The 26811-nt window shown below is 37.7% G+C and overlaps 1 protein-coding gene across 1 annotated transcript in view; it reads right to left on the minus strand.

The window, feature by feature from the left end:
* Positions 1-581: 581 nt before the first annotated feature.
* The window catches only part of LOC132108197 (GRB2-associated-binding protein 2-like), an 87935-nt gene continuing 61705 nt past the window's right edge, over positions 582-26811 (minus strand). Inside the window, exons 3-10 of the mRNA XM_059514815.1 lie at positions 14630-14861; positions 10247-10812; positions 8451-8548; positions 6726-7011; positions 6487-6577; positions 2159-2258; positions 1848-1970; positions 582-1710 (exon numbers count right to left, since the gene is read on the minus strand). Of these exons, the coding sequence (XP_059370798.1) occupies positions 1567-1710; positions 1848-1970; positions 2159-2258; positions 6487-6577; positions 6726-7011; positions 8451-8548; positions 10247-10812; positions 14630-14861 (1640 nt within the window). The 3' untranslated portion in view covers positions 582-1566. The remainder of the gene's footprint in view (positions 1711-1847; positions 1971-2158; positions 2259-6486; positions 6578-6725; positions 7012-8450; positions 8549-10246; positions 10813-14629; positions 14862-26811) is intronic.

The raw sequence follows: 26811 nt of genomic DNA on the forward strand, positions 1-26811 counted from the left end.
CTATGTAGAACAACAAAGATCTTATACTGCAGAATATCCAACCTTCTTTAAAAAAGAAAACATCTAATGTATGAAACCACTTGGTCATTTTGCTAAATATCTCCTTTTGTGTTACATACAAGTAAAGGAAACATAATTGGAGTGAAATGACAAGTTTAATAAAAAAAAAAAAAAAAGTTTAAAGTTTTAATTTTTAATTTTAAAAGATCAACTTTGTGATTGTGTGTGAACTTTGCATTTACAACTCATCATCTAAGTGATGCATACACAGATCACGTCTTGAGACGATCTGAGTTTGTTCTTCTTTAAAAAGGGCTGGGTTTGCAATCACATATGTGACCCTGGACAACAAAAACCTAAGTGACAATTTTGCGAAATGAGATTTATACATCATATGAAAGCTGAATAAATAAGCTTTCAATGATGTATGGTTTGGTAGGATCAGGCAATATTTGGCTGAGATACAACTATTTCAAAATCTGGAATGGCTGGAATCTGGAATTCAAAGGCTGAGAAAATCGCCTTTGAAGTTGTCCAAATTAATTCTTAGCAATGCATATTACAAATCAAAAATTAAGTTTTGATGTATTTATGGTATGAAATTTACCAAATGTCTTCATGGAACATGATCTTTACGTAATATGTTAAAGATTTTTGGCATAAAAGAAAAATTGATAATTTTGACCCATACAATGTTGTTTTGGCTATTGCTAAAAATATACCCCAGCCACTTAAGACTGGTTTTGTGGTCCAGGGTCACATATAAGCTGACATTCATATGAACTCTCAGGCCATGTGTGAAAACACCTGATTTTTTTTAAATGTAAAAGCTTCAAGAATCTCTCTTTCAAACATTTTCTACGTTTCCTGGCTCAAAAAAATGGAAAAAAGTAACCTTCTCTCTTCTGCTGAATTAACAGGCAAGTTCAATCTGGCAGCCAGACCACCATGACTTCTGTTTGAAGTTCTGCCCCTTATAAAACTGTAGACACTGTAACACTGTATAACACTAAACAATAAAAATGTTGAGTTTCAAACAGGTTTCATGAATACTCCCCCTATATGCCATTGGTCAGACAGCCCCACCCCAAACTAATGGCATTGGTTGAGCCAGTGTTACTATGTCAGGCTGGTCAGGATGCTCAAACAAACAGAGCATTGTTTTGATAGAGTCACAGTGTTTACACTTTCCTGGGGTAATCAAACGACAAATAGATTTCTAGCTGTCTTTGAATTTTAAGATGTGATGAAAGTATTTTAACATTGTAAAAAAATTGCATAATCTATAACTAGATTTAAATATTCACTGCTTATCATTCTTCGCTCACACTTAGAGAGAGAGTAAGTAGCTAAAGTTTGGTTGCACTGCACTTTGAAAAGTTAAACATGTCTAACATGCATGGCAAGACAGTCTAGGAGGTTCATTGGAGTTTTTTTGTCCTCAAAAGACCGAACGAACTGGATCTATGGCTTTTGTTGGTGTATCATTCGCTATTTTGTCACAGGTAAATCAGTTTGTATCACGTTGCATCAAGTGACGCATTCAGTGTGAACATTTGAAAATCATCAGGACTTGATGCCTTTATTTGGCTCGCTTGACTGTCGCACATCTGTCCACTCCTGCATGGTGTTCTGAAGGGCCTGAGTCTTCTCTTTGTCCACTTGGACGTAGTCCACTTTTTCATCTGAGGTCACTGAAGAAGTGGACGGCTATAGCAAAGAAAAAAAAGGTATAGATTGTGAAAGGATGTGAAGTGAAAATATTTTATACTTTTGTTTGTCTTAGAATAGGGGGTTAATTTTGAGTATTAGATGATGAGCTTTCCATTTGCTTGATATAAACATACCTTTCTGTGTGGACCAGGGGAGCCAGGCTGAAAGTCCAGGGCCAAATAGTCCACATTACCACAATTCCTGGGTGCAGGACTGCTGGTGCCACTCATCGCTGGGGAGGTAGACACTGGGTTTTGCTGCACAAAAATAAAAAAAATTTTTTTTTAGCTGACTGAAACAAAAACAAATCTCAAAGATTGGTATCTTTATTGAAAGGTAGTCTTTAGTTGAGGAAGTTAGTAACTAACTACAAGGTTGGGGTGTTAATCCCAAAGCCCATTCAAGCCTTTTCATCACATTCTGAAACTTGACTTCTTGCCCTCACCATTGCCACATAATTCTCCTCACTGTCTGCAGAATCAGTACTTGTGATGCTCTGGGTTGAAATGGGCCGACAGGGCTGCGATGAGATGGAGTTCACAGGCCTGTAAAGAAACAAAAAAGAAAAAACACTGAAGATGTAATATATATAACTAATCTTCGTCAAAACTTGTTTTCGAAACATAAATCTGTTTGGCTGCCTACTACAGGAATTCCGGGAACCATGTGTGGTGGTCTTTAACAGTCTGCAAGAAAAACATCTCTGTTACAGTACGTATGGCAACTCTTGTTCCCTGACCGACGAATTGGGATATCGCTTCGATAGACCAATCTACTTCAAGTGTAAACCAAATGAGCCAATGCACATTGGCATGCAATTATTTCATCCAGCTGCCTGTGATCACAGCGTGAGTATTATAAGAAAGCAGGTGCAATGCATACAAGGTTTTCACTGAGGAGCCGAGCTCAGTGGTGGTACCGCAACCGTGGCGATGGGATGTGATGTCTCTGTTCCCTCCTTCAGGGAACGAGGGTTACCAGACGTAAAAGAGATGTTCCCTTTCACTCGGTCACTCTTGACGTCACGTCGTTGACCGACGAATGGGATCTCTAACAAAGCGCCATGGGTTCTGCCCCTTCCAGTGCCCTGTGCGAGCCACCTGTGCCCCTATTTAGTGTAGGCCGGGGCTCGGAACAAGTAGTTCCACTCACCATTGTCAAAGCACTACCACACTAAGTGAAATTGGATAACACTGGGAAAATGTAACCGTTCCACTGAGAACTACAAATATCTGTCAGTGAGGCGCCGTGAGTCAGGGCCCAGGAGGATGCAACACTTCTAGTTGAGTGAGCTCGCAGCCTGAAAGAGCAGGACACACCCTGTGCCTGATAAGCCAGGTTGATGGCATCCACAATCCAGTGGGCCATCATCTGCTTAGAGACAGCATTCACCTTCTGCCGGCCTCCGTAACAGACAAAGAGCTGGTCTGAGGTCCTGAAGCTTTGTGTCCGGTCTACGTAGCATCTTAACGCTTGGACGGGACAGAGAAAAGACAGGGCTGGGTCTGCCTCCTCCAGGGGCAGCGCTTACAGGTTCACTACTTGGTCTTTGAAGGGTGTAGTGGGAACCTTGGACACGTAGCCCGACTGGGGCCTCAGGATTACCTGCGAGTCAGCCGTCCCAATCTTTAGATACAAATCGTCGACTGAAAATGCATGCAGGTCCCCTACCCTCTTGATGGAGGCCAGTGCAAGCAGGAGCAGAGTTTTCAATGAAAGAAACTTTAGCTCAACTGAATGCAAAGGCTCGAATGGGCCCTGCTTTAGTGATTTTAGCACTAGAGTCAGGTCCCAAGAGGGTATAGAGGGGGGCCGGGAAGGATTTAACCTCCTGGCCCCTCTAAGGAACCTGATGATGAGGACATGCTTACCTAAAGACTTTCCATTCACGGGGTCATGATATACAGTGATAGCAGTAACCTGGACTTTGAGGGTGGAGGGAGACAGCCTTCGCTCCAGCCCTTGCTGAAGAAAGGAAAGAACGACCACAACTGGGCACCACTCGACGAACAGGTTCCACTTCAAGGCGAAAGCGTGTCTTGAGGGGACACCGGGCAAACTGAATCGCATAGCCAAAGCTGATGGTCCGAAGAAGCCAACGAGACGGGCTGGGTAACGCTGACCAGGCGCCTAGAAACCATACAAGGGGTACCAGCAGAACCACAGCCGTACCCGCAGTGGGGCACCAAAGTGAAACACAGGGACCCAACTTGAATTGTGAGTGGGCCGGAGAGGGGTGTGAGTGTGGGGTGCAACGCTCACCTGGTTCCACAGGTTGACAGAGGGTGCGTGAGTAGGGTCTTTGTTGACGTTCTCGCACTGCCTACTGCTGCCATCTGGCGAAGGAGGAGGATGAGTGTGGTCTAGCGTTTGGCCGTCCGCAACTCTCCGTGCCCTCCTGGGACCCAGAGATAAAGGAAACTGCTCTTTAGGCGAGAATTTGGGTACTGGTGGCCATCCGGCCCTTCTCCAGGGGAGGGGGTGGTGTGTTCACCATCTCCTGAAGAGAAGATCCCTCCATCTCTGGGTCGCCTGTCTCAGGGTAGCCTGCCCTGCCATTTGCCCGCAGGTTTGGTGGGGGCCTGCACAGGCGGGGCGGTCCGTCCACGCCCGGCTCCACGATGTCATCGGCGATGAACAGGCTGGGGCGCTGCAGCCGGCGGACGGGTTCAGGCAGAAGCTGCCCGCCAGGGGCAGGATGTGTCAGATCACCTCAGTCTGCTTCTGGGCAGCCAAGAACTGCTGGGAAAAGCTCTCTGGGCAATTGCATCACTACCACCCGACCACTGGGGGAATTGCCGAATACCCCTTCGCTGCACCGCCATCAAGAGTGGTGAGGGAGGAGGAGCCCACCGGCCGGTTTCTGGCAGTAAAAGGTGCCTTCCAAGATATGGGGAGCTTATCATGCACTTCCGGGAAGAAAGGCACTGGGGTAGGGAGCTGAGAACCAGCGGAGGCCACCCCAAGATACCAATCATCCAACCTTGAGGGCTCGGGACACGGTGGAGGTTTCCACTCAAGCCCTACCCTCTCTCTGCTGCCCGGGAAAGCAGAGACGTCATCTCTGGATCCAATTCAGGCTTTGCTATGGTGCTAGAGGGTGTGGCGAATATTCATTGGAGAGCTCTCCCTCCGATGCTGAGATTGACATCTGGTCAGGGGGAGGCCCACTGGATGCCGCTGGTACGCTTGAGTGAAACGGCATCCTTATAAGGATGATCTGTCATCTTTATAAAGACACACCCGCAGAGCTCTTTTAGAGAAATTTGCTCTTTAGGAAATGCTCTTTTAGTGCCGAGGCACACAACACAGGAAGCTTCCAAGAGTGTGCTGAACTCGTAGTTCATGACTGGACAGAGTTGAGCATAACGATTCTGTCGCTCAGCTCCGAAGTGAAAAGCTGGTATGCATTGCACCTGCTGCCTTATTATACTCTCGCTGTGATCAGCGGCAGCTGGATGCAATAATTGTATGCCAATGTGCATCGGTTCATTTAGTTTACACACAAAGTAGATTGGTCAATCGAAGCGATTTCCCAATTTGTCGGTCACCGATGTGACATCGAGAGTGACTGACTGAAAGGGAACCTTGTTCAGACTAAAAGCACAGTGATTCTAAAAGCACAGTGATTCTGAAATGTTTGCACGTTAAAAACATTGTGTCATTCACATTTTCACACTGCCTTTTTCATCCATCATAATTTGGATCAAGTTTGATTTTCTGCGCTTTTGCAGAAGCAACTAAGCATTTTGATAGGAAAGGATGACGAATATGAAAAAAAAAAAACGCATACGAAAATTTCTGACTCAGTGTGCAAGGACATTAAGACTCACACTGAGCACTTCACGTGAGCATGTAAATGCTGGATTTTAAAAGCTTTGTGAAGGTGAACTTCGCAAACTTTCTGAAATTGAGCATTTAGTTGCTCACAGGAAGAAGGGTTAGAAACAAGAGTTTTGTTTGAGGCACTTAGTTGAACATAAGAATCAAAGTACCTGCATGTACTGTACTTTACCTGACAGCACCAACACTGAGATTGTATTGTATTAAGACTAGTACTGTAAAAAAAAAATGGGGAAACTTATATGGGAGCTTATATGACATTGAAATCATTATTCTTTTAAGATTTGCTTATTCATATTTTAGATTGATTAAATCTTTTCACCATGGACATAATTTTTTCGTTATCTATGAGAACACTTTCCGAATATTTGACAAAAAATATGATTTTCAAAATGTTGCTTTCTTTTATGAAACTTACCCATTTTTTAATTGTGATGAAAACAGAATGCATGAAGCTAGAATAAACATCTTTTTTATTTCTTTTGAGAAAAAAGGGGCCATGAAACTTTGTGAAAATTACGAAAAATGCTGGCAGTGGCAACTAATTTAAAAAAATGCTAGCTCTGAAAAAGTTTACATTCTGAGAACAAACTGTTTTCATGCAGTCTTTTGCGGCAAAATTTTCTTTAACTTTTATGCCAGTCTTGATGGAAGGACAACATTGAATAAAACAAACTTTGATCGGTCGCTTTAGATGTCAGTCAGACAGTCTCTCCTTATGAAAATGGGCAGTCGTTGGCTATAGAGCCCAGACCTTATGTCATCAGACAAAAGGTGTGGCTATGCAAGACTACTATATAACTGATTAAAATAAGGTGTTAATACAATGTTTTTAATTATTTCAGTATGTTTTCACTTGTAGCTTTACTTTATTACTGTAATTATGAATAGTACTGCAAAATGATGTTCTAAATTGGGAGACCCACTCACGTGGGTCTGATCCAAGACATGGTGATAGGGCTCTTGAAGGGAAGTTCATCAATGATGCCATTGTTCCTTAAGTCAAGAGGTGTTGGTTTTGCTGCAAACCAAGACAAACAATCATCTTGTTTTATGTGTAAAAGAATTGTGAAATAGAAAGTTGTATAATTAATCAATGTGCTCTTCTAATCTTTATTGAATTTTCATGTCTTCAACAAAGACAGAAAATAAACATGAGAACTTCTCACCTGTCCGGTTGGGTTTAAGGTTGCGATTAATCGGTGGTGGTGTGACGTCACTGAGTCGGCCGGGTCGGAGACATAGTGATGCTGTACTGCCCTTCCTGGCTGGCAATGTTGCTGAAAATCCTGGGAAATCAAAATGGTGAGGACCTGGGCTCATGGGAATATAATTATTTTTAGGACTGTCAGCCAGGGCAGCACTGAGAGGGGAGGAGGACGAGCCGGGATTCATGGGTACATAGTTATCCTCAGAGCTGGCACTATCGGAGCGGGTCAATGGGGCTTTAGTTCTCTGTAAAAGAAAGAAGAACAATCCAGCTCGCACAGTTTCCAGATCAGTGGTGGAAACCACTGTGACACACAGCATTTGTTCTTGTGCAGTTTGAATAGACTTGTTATTGCCAGTTTGTGACTCAGTTATGAGGTCATTGTCAGGAAATGGTGCCATTTGTGTCTTTATGACTTACTACGAATACAATTAACAGGATACTGGACTTAATCACATTATTTGATAGATGTGACTCATAGTCACATTTAGTGTGCAATGCTAAAGAGATTTTAGAATAAAATGTAAACTTTTTAATTTGTAAGTCATTGCAATTACAGTGTAATGGTTACACAAAAATTATTTTAATACAAACTATATTAAACATTTCATTTAAAGAAATAGTTCACCCAAAAATGAAAACTCTTTCATTAATTACTCACCCTCATGTCGTTCCAAACCTGTAAGACCTTCGTTCATCTTCAGAACACAAATTAAAATATTTTTGCCGAAATCCGAGAGGTCTCTGAACCTCCCATAGACAGCAAGGATTCTAACACAATCAAGGAACAGAATCGTAACAAGGACATCGTTAAAATAATCCATGTGATATAAGCAGTCAACTGTAATGTTACAAAGATACGAGAATACTTTTTGTGCGCAAAGAAAATAAAAATAACAACTTTATTCAACAATTGGTCTCCTCCGCATCACCCTATAGCTTATTTTGGAGAGTCACACATACGTAAACAAAGCATGCAACGTATGTACGCAGATACGTTGTTTACTTTAAAAGTGTAAACAACGTAAACAGCGATTCTGCATACATAATGTATGTGATTCTCTCCAAAATGGTGCTATAGGGCGATGAGGAGGAGATGAAATGTCGAATAAAGGTGGTATTTTTGTTTTATTTGCACACAAAAAGTATTCTCATAGCGTTGTAAAATTAAAGTTGAATCACTGATCCAACATTGATTATTTTAATGATGTCCTTGCTACGTTTCTGAGTCTTGATCGTGTTAGGATCCTTGCTGTCTATGGGAGGGTCAGAGAGCTCTCAGAATGTATAAAAAATATGTTAATTTGTGTTCCGAAGATGAAGGTCTTATGGGTTTGGAACAACACAAGCAATTAGTGTTAGAATTTTTGAGTGAACTATCCCTTTAAATTTACTAGTTGGCCCAAAGCACTGGCTATAAGTTACACTGATATTTGTACATTATTCAATATTTTTGCACTGCCCTTCAACCCTGTAACAGTCTAGCCCAAACCATTTTAAATGTAATATAGTTCCCTCCATGGGTCTATGGAGCTTATGTCCCTGATACTTTTCAGATTGAGGTTGAAAACTATGACCTGATGTATTCAAAGTTCAACAGCAACCTTTTCAAAAATAAGGCACAAAGGCACCATTTTCTTGTGAATGACCCTTAGATGTAGATATGCTATAGAAGCTGCTTTACCAGGTATGAGCTGAAGCCATCATTTACAGACTCCACTGACTGACCAGAATTGTTGAAATAGACTGGCTTTTGGTGACTGCTGGTCTCAAAAGAGGATCCTAAAACACATGAGCAAGTACAAAAAATCTATGTAAAAACAAGTCCACCAAGAAAGGAGTTCAGGGAAAATGTTTACCTCAAGCCTGGGTCACAAACAAAGGAAAAGTCATAAGATACATGAGCTGTTCGTTCTGTCTGTTCAGACTGGATTTGTAAGTGATCTAGCATTCAATTCTGTAACACTTTCACACAAAGGCATTACTTATGTGGCCATTTTCTTTATATTTCAAATTGCCTCCCAGTTTAACTCTCTGGCTACCGAGCACAGGTGTGGGAATCAGGCGAGGATAGTCAAAAGGTCACTTCCTGTTCCTGCAGACACACTAATCTAGCCTTGCTGAGCCCAAACCACTAGGAGATCACTGAATTGTGTCTGCTGTTTTATTCACTGCTTATCAGGCCGGAACAAGCAATTCTGGGGCTGCCTGCTTGGCTTGAATTGCATTAGCCTCCTAGCAGAACAGAGTAAACCTTGACCAGATTGCCCCTTGGTTTCAAATTGATGTAAACATTCAGAAAAGACACTGAACGAAAGATAGTGGAAGGGTAAAAAAAAAACCTATATAGAGCTGAAAGCCTAAATTGGCTGCCTGATAAGTTTAGAGAGGTAAATCAATTGGTTATAACACTGTTCTACAGTCATGTAATGAGTTCATAAAGCTTAAGGAGCACTGGAGAAGTGGAAAGATGAGAGAAGAGACCAGATGAGATCAAGTGAAGACACAAAACAAGACGAGAGAAAATGGACAAAGATCCGACTTTAAAATAAACATGCTAAATTAATAGAGAAAAGAGAAGAGACAAGACAACATGGGAAAAGTAGAGGAGTTGAGAACAAAGAGAGATGAGGAGAAAAGCCAAGACTTTCAAATAGTAATAAAATAATAAAATAATAAAATAAAAGAGGAAATGAGCGTGAGACAAGAAAAAAAGACTAAAAAGAAGACTAAAAGAATCATATATGATGGAGAGACAAGAGGAGACAAGAGTCCCTCTTCACATCTTGTTTCTTTTGTTTTTCTTGTCTTTTTCAAATTTCCTCTCATTTTGTTAAAAATTAAAAAAAAAAAGTGGACATGAAAACAAGATAAGAGTAGAGACAAGACAAAATGAGAGGAAATGAGAGAGAAGAGGAGAGAAGATGAGAATCAGATCAAACAGGAACTGAAGACTAAAATAAAAAGACGAAATGAGAAAAAAATAGATGTAGATGAAACTAAAAGACAAGAAGAGACCTGACAAAAACAGAAAATAGGAGAAGAGAGGATACTTAAGAGAATGAATTCAAGAAGAGAAAAGATTAAATGAGACCAGATGAGAAGAAATGGGATGAAAGAAGAACATTACAGAGACAGAGACAAATTGAGACAAGATGAGAATGAGACAGGTGGAGACCAAGTTAAAACAGACAAGATGGGAGAAGAGACAAGACAGAACAACATGAAAGGAGACGAGAGGAGAAATACAAAATGAGAAGAGATGAGGAAAAAAGGAGAGATGAGATGAGACAAAATCTGACAAAACAAGAATGAGATAAAGTAAGAGACAAGCTTAAAATAAAGAGACAGTATGAGAGGAGAGACCAGAGGAGAACAGATAAGGCAAAAAGAAACAGCCAACATGAGAAAATATACTAGACAAATCAAGAAAATGAGAGAAGATGAGACTTTAAGATAAACAGATTGTGAATGCATTACCTCTGTGAAGCTTGACGTTTTCCACCGCCGGCAGTGTGTTCCTCCTGGGGATGACGGATACTGTGGAGACCTCTCCATTTTGGGCCCCCACGGTCAGTGGGCTGCCCCGCCGTGTCTCTGAGGCCTGGCTGGGTTTGGGAGGTCTGGGAGGAGGCGCATTTGTGGAGTCAGAACTGGATGGCATAAGGGCATTGTGGTTCTTATCAAACGTGCGGGGGATCTGGTAGATAGAGCCCGGTAAATCATAGTTATCGAGGGCCCGCTGCTCATTGGTTTGGAGGGCTGCTAGAGTGTTATTGGGGGTCTTATAAGTGTAGACATCATCTGATTCAAGCTCTGATGCCCCTTCAGAACTAAAACCCCTGGGGAGAACATAACAAGCGTCACGTGAGTCGTTCCGTGAAGGGGGCTGCTGATTTTTGCCGGGTTTGGGAAGGCTGTAGAAACCGTGAAGCTGGGCGCCCATGCCATTCAGGCAATGAGAGAAACCATGAGTGAGTCTCTGAACTGCCGAGTCACTGCCCACCAGAAGACTGCTGCGCGAGGCCTGCGAGAAACTGGCACTCCTTGGGGACCAAAATGACATAGGTTAGTTATTTATGATGAACAGTCAAACTTTAGTTTATGATCACTTATTTTCCCACATTATTTCGAGAAATAAATAATCTAATCTACAACAGCCAAGCTATTATTAGCCTTTGCTATTAATAATACTAATCAGTCATGCAAATGTTGACAAGGCAAACTATATTTACGACACTGACCGCAGGTCGAATCTTTTAATATCAACCACAATATAACATTTGTGCCAAAATCTCATAAATTAATTGAAAATTGAATCTAAAAAATAATCTCTTTGAGGGTCACATGGCCTTATTATTTTATGTGTGGCATGCAGTTAACATCTTGGAGGGGATTTTATTGTTTTTGTCTTAAATTTACTTACAACTCACACTAGAAATAGAAGGTCAAGTTGAATGCATTGCATTGTGGGATACAGTATTACATGCAATGTGCTCTGTGTATAGTGCATATTTTTGCAAATCTAATGCAGCACAAATGTGCACAGTATTCATACTCTATTACATAAAAAGTAAGTATAGAACTGTAATATGCTAGCCTAGGGGGTTTTATAAAGTGTTTTTTAATATAATTTATATTTTGATTTGTATTTATATTTTAAAAACTTTTATTTGTATTTCTTGTTTGCACTGTAAATTTTCGTTTTATTAATTTCATGTGTTTGCATTTTTCAGATACTGTATATATTTTGCTTATTTCAGTTTTATTAATTTTAGTACTTCAGCTTATTTTAATTAGTTGCCAATACAACTTTTTTCTTAGTTTTTAATTCAATATTTGTAATTGATTTAAAATGAAAGAAATACTTTCAGTTAACAATACTTACACTGGATGTAAGTACACACAAAAAAAACAGTATTTGTGTAATATTAAGATTCAACCACTAGAGGCAGTAGAGTCGTCTCATATAACAGAAACAGGCACACTGAGTCTGGCTTACAGAGGGAGTTTTTTATGTCTGGTTTATAAATGTATTGCCTGTTAGTGCATGATGATGTATGACGGAGAGTGTTATGACACTCTATATTGGGTAGTTATGATGAATATCATGGGCAATCCCCCAGTAAAACTGGCATGCCTGGTACACATGGGATAAAACAAGAGTTTGTTTACTTTCTGAAGGTTTTAAGTCAAATTATTGTGTGAAGAGACTTAGTTTGGGGGTTGAAATAAATGGTAGGAATAGTAAACCTCTGATGGCTTGATTATCCAGAGGCATTATAACACAATTCTGTTTCATTTGGCATTATTTAACCAGGATTATAATCAAAGGAAGTGAATAAGGAAGAAATTACTGGTGAGTACGGTGCCCAGGAGGTGCCATGGTTGGTTCACTTAGTTTTGTAGTGGCCATGACATCATAACTCGTAGGAACTTGATATGTCGTGGCCATGATATATTTATTTGTGGGAACGTCATATTAACTCATGGGAATGTGATATTATATCGTGGCCACGGGATCATTTTGTCGAGGTAACGATATCATTATGTTGTGGCCTCGAAATGCTATGTTAAGGGAACGACATCTGGTTATCGTGGCCATGAGTTTAATGCTTAAACAAACCTGTATGACCACAGCAACCCGGGATTATTAGAGTTGGATAAAACATTTTTATCAACATTAAACATTTAATTTAATATTTGTATATTTTTATTATTATATTATTATTATTACTACATTAACTTATTAGAGCTATATTTTTATATGTATTGTTATATATGCTTATTTCCCTTTTCAATTTGTGTATCCTTTACCTAGTTAACGTTTTGCATAATTATGCTAGTATTTGCTAGCCTTCCATATATTTAGCAAATAAACTCCTGACAATTATGCCAATTAAGCTTTGACTTTATGATTGTTTTTATGTTTGATTATAAATGAGCGTGTTGTGTTTTGATTTACTGATTAATTCCTCGACAATACATAAAATTCCAGTCAGCATAATCAAAGCTTTATTGGCATGTCAAGCATTTACTGTAAGCTATTATTTACAAAAGTATTCAGAACTTAAGTAAAGAGATCGAAATGAAGGGGAAAAAATGAATATAATTGAAATAAAAAATATAACCAATAATAATAGGCTAATAATAATAATAATATACAAATATTACGGAAAAAAGACGATCAGTTAATGGACTTAAAAGACTGTAGGATGGATAAAAATGTTTCTTGTAGGCCTATTTTATATTATGCATTTAATGTTACATTTATTTAATGATAAACTTGGTGACTATCGCACATAATATAGTCCGGTAGCCAAGGCCCATGGTTAATATAATAATTTAACAATGTAATAATTTCTATAATAAATAATATAATAATTTCTTAATTAAAAATAAAAGATTAACGAATCCATCTCTGTTAATCCCGGGTTGCTATGGTCACGCAGGTTTGTTTATGCATTAAACTTGAAAAAATATGTAATTCCCTCAACATAAGAAGTCATGGCCACGAGAAATGGATGTCGTTCTCTCAACATAGCATGTTCTTGTGGCCACGACATAATATGACATTCCCACAAATTAATATCTCATGCCCATGACATATTATCACTTTGCTATGATTTATTATGGCGTGACAATGACAAAACTAATTGAACCGACCATGGCACCTTCTGGGCACCGTAGATGAGCACATCCTGTAGGTGAATCCTTCTGCAAACACTGCAATACGTCACCGCCTGCTCCTGACTTTGTAGGAAAGTCTAATAGGTGTTTGTTTAAAGCAAAACTCTTTCACTTATGACATAATAACATCAATCCTAACCCTGCAAAGATGATCTCATATTCAAGTGACCGATAAGAGCCATATTTTAGCCCAAATCCAATTTTTTCTTCTTCTAAAATCTCTTTGCTTTGAGACATTATTTATTTATCCAATTAAGCATACTATAGCATATTTACTGAAATATGGGAAATTATCATAATTCAGGAACAAAAAAACATTCCCATAACAATAATACAGCAAAGAAAAAATATTACCTTAAAAACTATCAACTTGCTATGACAGTGTGAATATAAAAATATTCACAATTTATTGAAATACATAATTATTTATCAAAATAAACATAATAATAATAATAAACATCCAGCAGACTACTGACAATTGATTAATGCATATAGGGGGTTCAGCTGCCATAAAAATAATGCTGCAATGTAAAAAAAAATGTTAGGAATCAGTAATTTATTGACGAGAGATTTGTGTGCATTTAACACTGTATTCTGTCTTTTATACGAACACCAACAAAGGATCAGCTTCCGATCCACTGACATCAGCAACTATTTTTGATCATAATGGTTTATCAATATCCAGCATAATTTTCATTATATGATTTTTGATCTATGCTCAGTTCTCTAGAGATCATACATCAGTACATGACAGCTCTTTATATGAAGGATGATTCGTGTCTGGATTATAAACAAAGAAGGCATTCTGTATGGATGAATATGTGTGCGAGTGGAAGAGTGTGAGATGGTGGAGGGAGCTTGACAGGAGCATCTTCGAATCATTGGAAATTTTAATATTTTTAATAAATATCATTATTTATTTATCCAATATTTAAATATATTCTGTTGTTTTTTGGGGAATCACACTAATTGACATTTTACAACCTAAACTATTATTGCCTATTCTAAAAAGGTCAAATTATCTGATACTTTATCTGAGACTTACTGACCTTGATATCAATTCTGATTTTTTTCTACATGTTGAAATAAAGTGCTTCCATTACTGAAGACAATATCTAATATAAGCTATAAAGGCTGTAATATGAGCACATCTCCAGAGAATATGGCTCTTACCGTGCACTCTCACTCTTGCGGCTCATGCACTGATGGAGGAAGAGGTAGTCCTGAGGAGCACTATTAGACAGAGTACTATGGGAGTGGCGTACAGGTATGTCGAATGTGAAAAGCATTGGCTGGCTGGAGTGGGCGGGAACAGATGTTTTCCGTTCACCAATCAGTGGAGCCAGAGAGCCACCCAGATCATTAGCCAGTGAGCGGGAAATGTGGGTGGTTGATGATCTCTCATCTATAAGAAGAAACAAGAAAAACAAACCTTTAGGAATTTGAGATACATATGGAATTTAGACAAGCAGTTTTGCTTTCATTTTAGTGACCCGTGAGTTACCTCATAACCCTTGGGCAAACGTCAACATTGTCACAAAAGCAGCAGGACACTGATCATCTGAACATGAGCAGTTCACCATATTTCATTTATTGACCTCAAGCAAGATGCTGCATTTTTGGATCTATAAAGTTCAATAACATCAGCCACGTTTCGTCTATTTTCCCGCAGTGATCTATGAAGTCAAGAAAAAAGTCAATTGTGGGTTTTGGCCGGTAATATCCATGTATGCATTCCTAAATTTAGTCAATATAGATGTTGCATCTGTCTTCAGGAGGAGCGGGAACACTAAATCGGCATTCACAGAAGACTGCATGAATTATTTTTCTGAGACTGCAAGCTTGATTGGTATCTGGTTTTTCTACGTCATCGCAGTGCTATGTGAACACCACGGCCTTTGCTTTGGGCTGTTTCTCTGTGACATCCCTGATTTGTACTGTATTGGTTCGCCAAAGAAAAAATCTCAGGCCTCTGAACTTAAAATAGACCAGGCTGTGAGCCAAAACCAGGAAGTGCATATGACCCTCCTCCTACAACCACCCGATCTGCTCCTGAGGAGGGCAGAGAGTAAGAGGGGAAAGAGAAAGACGCACAGACAAAGAAAAAGAGACAGAATGAGGAGGCAGAGTGGGCGGAAAAGCAGGTCTACTGCACTTGCACTGTTGTACTGCATATTTGCAGCGATGAGGAGCAAGGCTTCTAACCACACATCCTGGGAATTGTTGGGCACATTACACACCAAACTTTAACTATTGTGCTCTGTTCTAAAACTAAGATTGTTACCTACTGCTCACAAAGGCAGCATTCTAACCATGAGCGATTTGGAATGTCTTACATAGGCAGCAACATGGCTAACATACATCATACAAATTAATATCACAAAGTACAACTTACACATGGCTAAGTTTTTAAATGAGTTGTCATTATCATATCGCTAAGCTAATGTGACACTATTAAGCACAAGAATAACACAGCACTAAAATCCAAAAAGTTTGATGTTACTAAGTTAACATGACAGCCTTATAGGACCACAGTCAAATCCGCTTTATTTTCTGTAGCACTTTATACATACAGACTGTCAAAGCATCTTTAAATTGCTAAACATGAACATAAACATAACAATACATTTTAGAGAGGACTGACAGAACATTGCAGAAATAGTACATCTGATTTATATTCATACTATCCATATTCATAATACATAGAATGTACTTTTTAGCAGTCAGGAAATTAAGTTTAAATTCAAATGCTGTAGCTACTCAGACATTATGTGATTTTGGATTCACTCCAAAAGTCTGACATTACCATTTTGCCAAATTAACATGATATTCTAATGAGTACCAAAATACACAGAACAGACAATATTGAGTTCCAAAAGTTTCCTGTTAACATGTTGCTAAATTAATGTAATACTGTCATAAGCTCAAAAATAAATAGCACATGCAAATATTGAAATCCAAGTGTTTGCCATTAGCATGTTGCTCAGCTAACATGATACATATAAGCTCAAATAATACACGGAGCACAAAGACATGTTAACGTTCAACTTTGAAACTCAATATTTTTGTGTTCTGTGGTGTTTTTGTGCTTCGGATATTTAGAGTAAGTTAATGCGATTCTCTAATAAGCACAAAAACTACACAAATACTGACAAATACATAAATTTTGCTAATTAATTTCACGTCTGTCTAGACTTTTTTCATGTTTTTAGTTCATGTAGTCATGTTTTTTTATGTCATGTATTTTACTTACAATCGTGCATTTCCTGTTTTACGTCACTTGACTATTTTCCTATTTTTTTCATATGCCATGTTTCAGTGGTTTGTTGTCTTATCTCATAGTTGTCTTCTCTTATTGGTTCACGTCTATTTGTCTTATTAAGTCCTATCCTATGGGATTAGTATTATCACACAGGACCTTGTGTGATTTAGAAATCAACCCCCCCCCACCCCGATTTTCTGTATTGATATTTTGCGAGACTTAACAGAATACAAGTAGAATAAAATGTATGTCAACTCAGTCAAACATGCTCTACTAAATTTGTCACAGTGCATTCTGGGATTATCTGCAATGGTCCCAGTATGGCCAAAATGAGGTCTTAGAAAGCAGCATAATTTGCCTATTGTTTGAGACAGTTTTAGAGTCTGTGATGCTTTAAAAATAATCTAGATTGGCAAAACTAAATTGTGAGTTTAATGAACAGACTTAGTAGAGCTGTTACATCTCTTCACAATTCTGGTTTGTCATTGGGGTCTGATTGGATACTAGGCTTGCACATGTAACATGATAACAGTTCGGTACAGAGAATGGGACTGATTTGGGGTCATAAATAAGCCCCAAATTGTTGCTTGCGGCACAGGGAGAGATGTACAGAGAAAAGATAGCCCTTATTTTTTCCTGTCTTCTGAACAACAGGCCACAGTGTCGGGAGTCTGCTGTAGGTCTTCAATTAGTCCATTGTTTCTCAGGAGCCCAAAGCTCCTAAGGCTACATGGGGCAGAACTCCTCCAGTTGCTTCAGAGAGCTCTGTATATGAGTCCACTAACCTCCATTTCTGTATTGATTTGGTGAAGAAGTGCACTCTGTGACCTTCCTCTGAGAGCGGGAAAGTGAGACGGGGGGGAATGAGGTGCTCAGATTGAGATGTTTTGCATCTGTCACGTAATATGGACTAATGCAATGAGATAAAGGCATTTTAGTGCAATACAGGGAATGGCACACTGCTGTGTTGTGTTTGATTATCTTGAAGCTAATCACAAATGGAATGACAAGTAATAAGGAGACTCAACCTATGAAAGATCGGTGATGGCTAAGTGACAGAATTACGATGAGTAATTCACCTTCTGTTTTACACTGACTTGACCATGTCTTGGAAATAAGTAGATATGATACGATTTTAAGTTTTCCTTTTTCTTTGGAGTGTTACAACCTGTTTGTGCACAGACAAGATCCCAAAAAGAAATTCTTTATAAAAGTTAAGACTCGTCCACGCCCTCCTAAAACGGCTCGTTCAAACACACCCCCACTTGTCGAAGTCACTGTGTTGGAAGATTTGCATAACACTGCCCAAATGTTTACATAGAAAGAAAGAAGGTGTAACTTTTATTCTCGCTGTATTGTTGCTGCCGCCACCGCCACCATGTTGTGGAAGTGCTGTGTGTTTCTTTGTGAAAGCGAATCTACTTTGGCCTTCCAGAAGAGGACACAACTAGAAATCAGTTATGTTCCAGAACAGTTCAACCCAAATATTTGAGTGTGTGCAGCGCATTTTATGGAGGACTGTTTCCTGGGAGAGTAGCCTACAATGCACAATGCTACTCTGCACAAAGGCTTTTTTTATAAAGTGGGGCAATTCCAACTTTGTAAGGATAGTCATATTTAAAGAATTTGCCACTGACTATTCAAACGTGAGTTTTGAGCAGTGTAGAGTAGTGCTTGTTGTTTGTCCTTTCTCAGATCACAAATACAGACATGGTTTTATGTGTATGATATGTAACACAACATGTAAAAAGACAGTATAAGTCATTATAATCTGTAATTATGTCCCCACTGGATGCAACAAATACCTAGTTTGTAATGGGTTTTATTGGTTTTGTCTCGTCGGGACACACGGCATCACAGTATGGTAAGGGCCATAACATTTCCGTCACACGTTTGAGGTATTTGGCCAATCACAATACAATGGATAGCTGGCCAATCAGATCATACCTTGCTTTTCAGAATGATGAGCTTTTGTAAAAGACAACGCAGTTCAGAAAGGCGGGGCATAGAGGAACAACAAAAATGTATAGTATGTGAAAAATGTGTTTTTTTTAACCTTAAACCGCATAAACATTGGATAACACCAAATAATGTTCTTTTTAGCAATGTCATATGACCCCTTTAAAGAAACCAAATAATAATAATAATAATTATTATTATTATTTAGTTCTTAAAGTTCCTATGGAAGTTGTGACAGATCTTTTCTTTTGTGACATCAATCTGATTGAAACAGATTATCAATAAATAAATAAAATAAAGAATTGTAGGACAGTGAATTGGTTTTATCCATTGGTTTTTGCAAAATGCAAAACTGGTTGAATGTAAGAAAATTTGTTTAATTAGACTAAATAATTGGAGTCACAAGCCATTTCACTGGAAGATGAACTGGACTATGAGTTGACTGAAAAAAATAAATAAAATAAAATAAAAACTGAAACAAAACATATAAATGGATGAATCGTTAACATTAAAATCAATAACCTGTATAACAGAGCCGATTTTCATTCCATGCAGAATTTAATAAAAAGAGCAAAATGGAAACGCATTTCTATGCATCTGGTTATTACACAAGGATTAGATTTTTTAATTCAAAGTTTATTATTTATTCATATAGCCATCTAGCAACCATCTATCCCTTAAACGACAGAAATTCATAAACGGAGCTAAGTTTGGGATAAATTTTAATTACTCTTCAGAAATCAAAAACCTAAAGAGTGTTTTTGGTGACAATTTGCTAAAATGCAGACAAGAAGTGAAAACCTTTCCTATCATTTTATACAAACAGAAATTTCAATATTAAATGTTTAAAATGTTAAAATAACAAATTAAAAAATCTATTAAAATTAACTAATTTAATTAAAACCTGTAAATAAACAAAAAAATGTTTAATCAGTTTATTTAATTGATATGAAATTAGTTTGATTTTAATACATAATATCATTTAAGATTTTTTTTTTAAAAATGCACAAGCATTAAACCCCACTGTAGCCTATATATATCACATTTTGTCTTATTGGGCAATCAAAATCTAATACAATTAGTTTGCTGGGTCTCAGGAGTCCAAAATTAGTAGGCCCGGTGTGGAGAGAGGGACAAGGCAGCCTTTATCTTGATCTCATTTCCTGTCCTGTTGCCTCACTACAAAAGTCATCCAAGGACAATTGATAATGCGATATACATTGAATACAAAATTAGGTATGACCCAATGTTAACATTTTTATCTCAATGTAGGGGGAAAAAACTGGAAAAACGTTCGGCAAAGATATCGGAATGATTTCTGTGGTCCTTCAACCACCAACATTAGTACCATTAGTAAAAAATGCTTATTACTACAAAAGTAAGGCTTTTTACAAGGAGTGACCAGGCTCACTTTCCTTCCATAGCGGGTTTTTATGCCAAGCTGGTTAAAAGTGAAAAGGAGTTTTCCTAACAGTGTCAGTGAGATAGTGACACTTAAGGAAAGTACTTAAGGAAAAGTGCCTTCAGGGGTTGAGGGCAGAGTCCAGAAAATTGACTTCAGTTATGGCTACTCCAAAACAACCTACGGCCAGACAAGACAGCCTCTTATTGTCTCTCGGGTCCCATGAACACTCAGACAACAATACGTCAAATCCCAAATGGCATGCCAGGAACCATTTGCATTCCTTAAATTGGGAGAATCCATTTTCCTTAATGAGACTGACGTCAGCCCTTAATAGCATCTCTGGTCATTTTGGGGCTACTCTTCTGCATAATGGAATGGCTTATCAGAGAACAACAATACTGGTGGTGTTACGGCCCATATGTGCTTATCTATTCTGCCTTCTAGTATGTTAGTGCCCATCATAGTAATCCCACTAACTGTATGAGTCAATCCATTTAACAAGGAACAGGAAAATCTATACTGCACCATTTTCTGTTTCATGCATTGCATCAGCACTGGTTTTGTTCATATTTGGGGTTTAGTGGTTCTAAGTGAAAATATTAAGCTTTGGCATAATGTTTATGAGACAGACATTTAGGAGAGGTGATATATTGTTTTAGTTGATTTACAGTTTTTTCCTTCTAGACAAAAAATAAAAAAATAAATAAATAAATACTAAAGGGATATTTAGTACCAACTTAAGTCCAACATAACTGACAGAACTGGCCCAATTTTGATTATCACACAAACGAACAAACAACAAACAATAAATAAATAAAAGTCCTCTCGTTTCATTTTAAAATGTATTTATTTATTTGTTTGGCAAAAATGTAGATTACAATGAGGCATTACAATGGAAGTGAATGACGCCAATTCAAAAACATGAAAATACGGAATACTCAATATTTGAAGGTACAGTCCCAAGCAGCATTACTACTGTAACAAAAACTAAAATGTCAAAAATAATAAAATAAAAAAACCTGCAAAGGTAACATTTAAATTTTTTGTTTAAGTTGAAATACTAAGGGCCAGATTTACTAAACAGGGCAAATTAGAGTTAAAGCGCAATTCAATAAAAGCGCTGATGGGAATCTACCGAAAGAACACAATCTACCAAGAGTAGCACAAATTACCGGCTGTTTTAAGACATGCTTTTTTGTACGTAAAATAATGGCACAAATACCAGTAATTTGATGAGCGCAAACATTAGCAAATCACATTTTGCGTATGAAAGGGAAACTCCAACAAATGCATATTTAATAAGGTCAGGCACAAAAAATAACTGTCCATGCCTTTTCAGTGCTAATTCTTCACTGCGCGTCTTGCTAAAACAAATCCAATAAAACAATAAAAAGCAACAGATAAATAACCAAATTAAATATTAAAAAAAAAAAAAAAAAATTAAATATAAAAATATTTATTAATATTATTTGAAATCGTAAGCATGTTAGCATAATTTTATTGTGAAAATGTTCTTCCTAACCTTTTTCTGTGTAAAGCTAGACCCAATTTAACCACTGTGCTGCAATGACAACACAACACAACACAAACTGTTCAGCTAGTTTAGTTCAAATAATGCACTAGTTTAAACAGAAAAGTTTTTTAAGGTTTTAACAGCTTCCCATTTGGGCTTTTAATTCTCAAAAATGGCCCCCATTCACTTCCATGTTAAGTGCTCACCTTAACTTTAAATTTGTGCTTTTCCTTTAAAAAAAAGGGAACAATTATATTTCTTATGCTAGAATAGCATAGCCATCTTCTGCTAAAAAAAACATTTAATTGGTAACATTTATTGTCATTAACTGGTCCAAGTTGGTCCAGATGGTGGATCAGCAGGACTACCATATGGTGAGGCTGGGGTCGAGCTGGTTAACCATCTTGGTCAAGCTGGGTAGGACTGGTTAACCACTTCAAACAAACAACAGTCAGCTACCATATGCCAAAAACCACCTTATGCTAGTATGTTTTTTGTTTCTATAATGATGTTTAACATTTCTTCATGAGGAACATACGGAAGCTACAACAGAAATATCCACAATAATTTCACACATATGCTGCAAAAGGACTCTATAGACAAACTGAGAGAGAGGTCAATATGAGCATCATGTTCCAGTATTAGTCCCTTGATCACATTGTTCCCATCCCCCTCTCATGCAGTCTCTGCATCATGTGAGTGCTGCGCTGACCACACAGCAACATCAATTAAACTCAGTGGCTCTGAATGATCAATTGGTGGGACAGCCGTGCTTTGTCAGGCTCAATACATCATCTGGTTTGGGTTGATTTCATTCCTACAGGAGCTGCAGCCGTCATTCTGTGCTGCATTTCCTGCATATGTTTTTACATTAGCAGTATATGCTAAAGCTAAAATGTAAACAGAGGTCAGAAGAGAGCCAAAGTTCACTGCAAACAGACAGTGTTTCATACAGACAAGTACAGTGTGAATAACCTTAACATTTTTTACATACAGAAGCTAGGGTTGTGTACCTAATGCTAGTAGCTATAGCTATATGCCATTTTTATTAGTTTTTTCTATGAACATTATAGACTTATTAGCCAGTGTATTAAAAAACTCAGCACTATTTGCCTGTCATAAATAACATTGTCATATATAAATGCAGAGGTGGGTAGTAACGAGTTACATTTACTTCGTTACATTTACTTGAGTAATTTTTTTGGGGTAACTAATACTTTTTGGAGTATATTTAAAGATGGGTACTTTTACTCTTACTTGAGTACATTTTTGGGGGAAAATCTGTACTTTTACTTCGTTACTGTGGGCAACGCTCCTCTCGTTACTTTATCTTAATGCAATAAATGTTATAAATGCTTCAGTTTATTCCAAACGCTCTGTCTACTTTTCTCTGGGCAATGAGCGATGCCCATTCGCGAATGATTCATTCTTTTGAGTCAATTCTATTCAAAGGCTTGATCAAACCAATTGGCAAACGAGTGAATTGGTTCATGAATCAGTTTGAATGATTCGTTCAGTTACCTGCCGCACGCGCTGAGCGTCTGAAGCGGTTCACTCAGAGTTGTAATGTTTAAGAACATCAGCAGCGTTGAAAACGTGGCTATGGAACTGCATTGAATTGAAAGCAATTCTGCAAAGGCTATTATTTGCTTGCGATGGAGATCCTTATTAGATGAACACCGCGTGTGCTGTCTACTGTTTAACAGTTAATAACTAGGGCTACATTCGATTACAGTACACGATACCTGTGACATTAGTTTGTTGTACGTGTGGCTTATAACAGAGGGGAGTCAAGTTGAATGCAGCTTCCAAAAGACAAAAAATAGCCGATTTAGATTTTATTAATTTTAATACAATCACACCGGCGCGAGTACGTTCAGCAAGTCATATCATCAGCTGCTAAATTCAGATCTGTGATCGCTTGCTGGCGCTTAGCCAGAGATAGATGCGTTTTTACAGCGCTGTGCATTATAACCAATCACACACGATTCTGTTGAGCTTATGAATGCAATGGCCAAATAGAGGCGTTCAGATGAGTCATCGCTAAAATGCCGGTGCTTCCTTCACTCGCTCACTGACTGGATACCTCTTTTTGGCGAATTCTCTCGTCAGAAACAACAAAGTGCAGATGTGTGTACAAATCTATAATTAATATATTGATTTCACAGTGTTAACAGTTTCAGTGATATTAATGGGAGTTTCTGAGTGATTGAACTCTAGACTGTCAGTGAAAATTATCTTTAATAATGTAAATGTTATTTGCTCTCTTTCTGAACAATGAAAGATTAGTAGCAGTTTTTATATCACATTAACTTTCAATGTTAAATTCACATTTAATATAAAGTCAGTCGTATTAAAAATGTTATGGCATGACACCTATATCTGTTACTTAAGTAAACAGACAGGGTTTTATAATAAATTACATAAATTGGAGTAAAGGCTGATGAAATATGTACATTTATACACACACACATACATTACATGCATATATATCCAAATAAAAATAGGCTCAGTATATATGACCCAAAGTAACTAGTAACTAACTACTTGAGTAGATTTTTTATCCGATACTCTTTTACTCTTACTCAAGTAACTATTCAGACTAGTACTTTTACTTTTACTTGAGTAAATATTTCTAGAAGTACTTTTACTTGAGTACAGTTTTTGTGTACTCTACCCACCTCTGTATAAATGCTTATATTAAATAATCTATAACAGGGGATAGGCAACTCCGGTCCTGGAGGGCCACTGTCCTGCAGAGTTTAGCTCCAACCCTAATTAAACACACCTGAACAAGGCAATCAGTGTTTTCGGGATTACTAGATAGATACAGACAGGCGAGTTTTTATGAGGGCTGAAGCTAAACTCTGCAGGACAGTGGCCCTCCAGGACCGGAGTTGCCTATCCCTGATCTATAATAAACCTTAATCCATAATTTAATAATGACCTCTACACATATATCATAAAAACAAAATCATAATTAATTTTATTAAATGTTTTATTGCATTTAATCAACATTTTTAAATGCATCTAATCAATAGCAAGTAGAGTAAAGCAACACTTTATTGATGAGTAATACTTTTTTTTTTGCTATTATTATCAAAAAATAAATTGTAATGCATGCAAAAATATTGTCTGTTTTGTTGTGTTTCCTTCCCCATGTGCTCTGTGTGACCTAACTTTCCCTCATGTCTGATCATTGTCATTTTGGTTCAGGTGTGTGTCATTAATTACCTTCATCAGCCCTGCTTGTTCTGTCCTGGATTGACCCTTGTCTGGATTAATTAAAGACTATTTGCATTTATCTTCATCTTCTTTGTGCACTTATCTCACTGTAGCATGACAAATATCATTTGAAACTTTACAAAAGTTTGAATCCTCTATTTCAAAATTTAAATTACTCCTCAAGTCCTTTTTTCATTATATTTCTAGGGACAGTTGTATGTGTGTGTTTTGCGTTTATTTCCATATTACCCAAAATCCTGACAATCAATAGATAGAACTTAATTTTTAAAAAGCAACATATAATTACAGGAATAAATTAAGAAATAAATGTAAAATTGCATTATAAAATTACAGCAATAAACAAAAAAGAAAAGGCAGGAAAAAAAAGATCGGTATTTACTTTCTGATATCACCAAATCCCTCTTATTTTTTAACCTCTTCACGTCCAACCACTTTTCATGTACATAACACCTTTTAAGATTTATCATTCATTCAATTACTAATGGAAAAAATCAAGTCGGGTCCTACATTTTTCTCATTAGAAATTCTGTTTCACTCAGGAAAGCGTTACATTAGAAAGTAAAATGGGATGCAAATGCATTTTACATTGAATTTATGCTGAAACAAGCAGTAATACACTTTTTTAAGTGTCTCATCTTAAACTGAATGCACTTTGGGCTGGGTCTTAATGATCTCATTGTGTTTTCAGGACTATGCAGCACATCCTAGCAACCCTATGTTACAGACAACATGAGTACATTCTTGAAGCGGGGAACTGGAAATTGGAAGCGTTCATGTCAATGAAACAGTAGAAACTTTAATCTACAATGTACTCTATCATCCCTTAAGTATAATCTCGAGTGGGAGAGTTTTGCCTGTTTTGCCATCTTCACACCTGGCATTTCACCTTCAAAATAGAAACACCAGACTCTCAAACCTACAATGTTAGCTGAATACTGAATATGCTTACTGCAAGTAAGCTTTCGAGCAGATGTTACAGCCTAATGAGACAAGTTTCATAAGAAAAGATGTATTTGTTTTCAGTTGTCATGTGTCTGAACAATCCCTCTTTCATCTCATTTTATTTGGTCAGGAATCACAAAGGGCTTTGTGCTGATGTGGTGTCTTTGGACCGATTTAATTTGAGTTCTCTTTAACATTTTGGTTCGCCTACAATGCAGCCAATGGGTATTTAATCAACATGGACAAAATAAAGGAAAAAAGTATCAAACGTTAGGAAATGATTCCAACGCAAGGCATGACTATTGAGACGCTTGGCAGCTAAAAAAGGCAACTGTTTATTTGAGAGTATCAACACACAGAGAAGTCCTCTGCCACACACAGTGTGTTTTTACTGAACATAAGCTCATGAAAGAAAAGGTTAACAGTGTAAAACGTGAGAGCTGATACTGACATGAAATGCCTTTAGAGGAAACAGTGTGTACTTGATTACTGTGGGTTGCTTAGTCTCATCTGCTGACATTACCGTCAGCTAGATAACAGTGGAGGTTGAGGTTAAGGAAATGAAAAATTATTTTTCTCTTCTGCAACTACTTTAAATTTGGTTTACAGTTTAAAGTTTTCTGTCATCATACTCACCATCATGTTGTTCCAAACATGTAAGACTTTTGTTCATCTTCAGAACACAAATTAAGATATTTGATAATGAAATCTGACTGATTTCTGTCACTTCTGTAGCAGTCTATGGATCCATATGAATTAAGTGGTTTAGTTCAAATAAATGTTCATTTCAGAAATTTTGGACTAAACTCCTCAATTGGATGTGGATTAATTTTATGATCTCTTTATAAACCTTTTGAAGCGTCAAAGTGGTAATTGTGTAAACTGTCAATACGGGAGCAGAAATCTCCATTTCTTTCTTCATTTGTCTTGCAAAGATGAACGAAAGTCGTATGGGTTTGGAACGAAATGAGAGTGAGTAAATGATGACAGAATTTTCATTTTTAAAGGAAAAATCCCTTTTATTAAGA

This window comes from Carassius carassius, chromosome 28 (genome assembly GCF_963082965.1).
Source record: "Carassius carassius chromosome 28, fCarCar2.1, whole genome shotgun sequence".
NCBI lineage: Eukaryota > Metazoa > Chordata > Actinopteri > Cypriniformes > Cyprinidae > Carassius > Carassius carassius.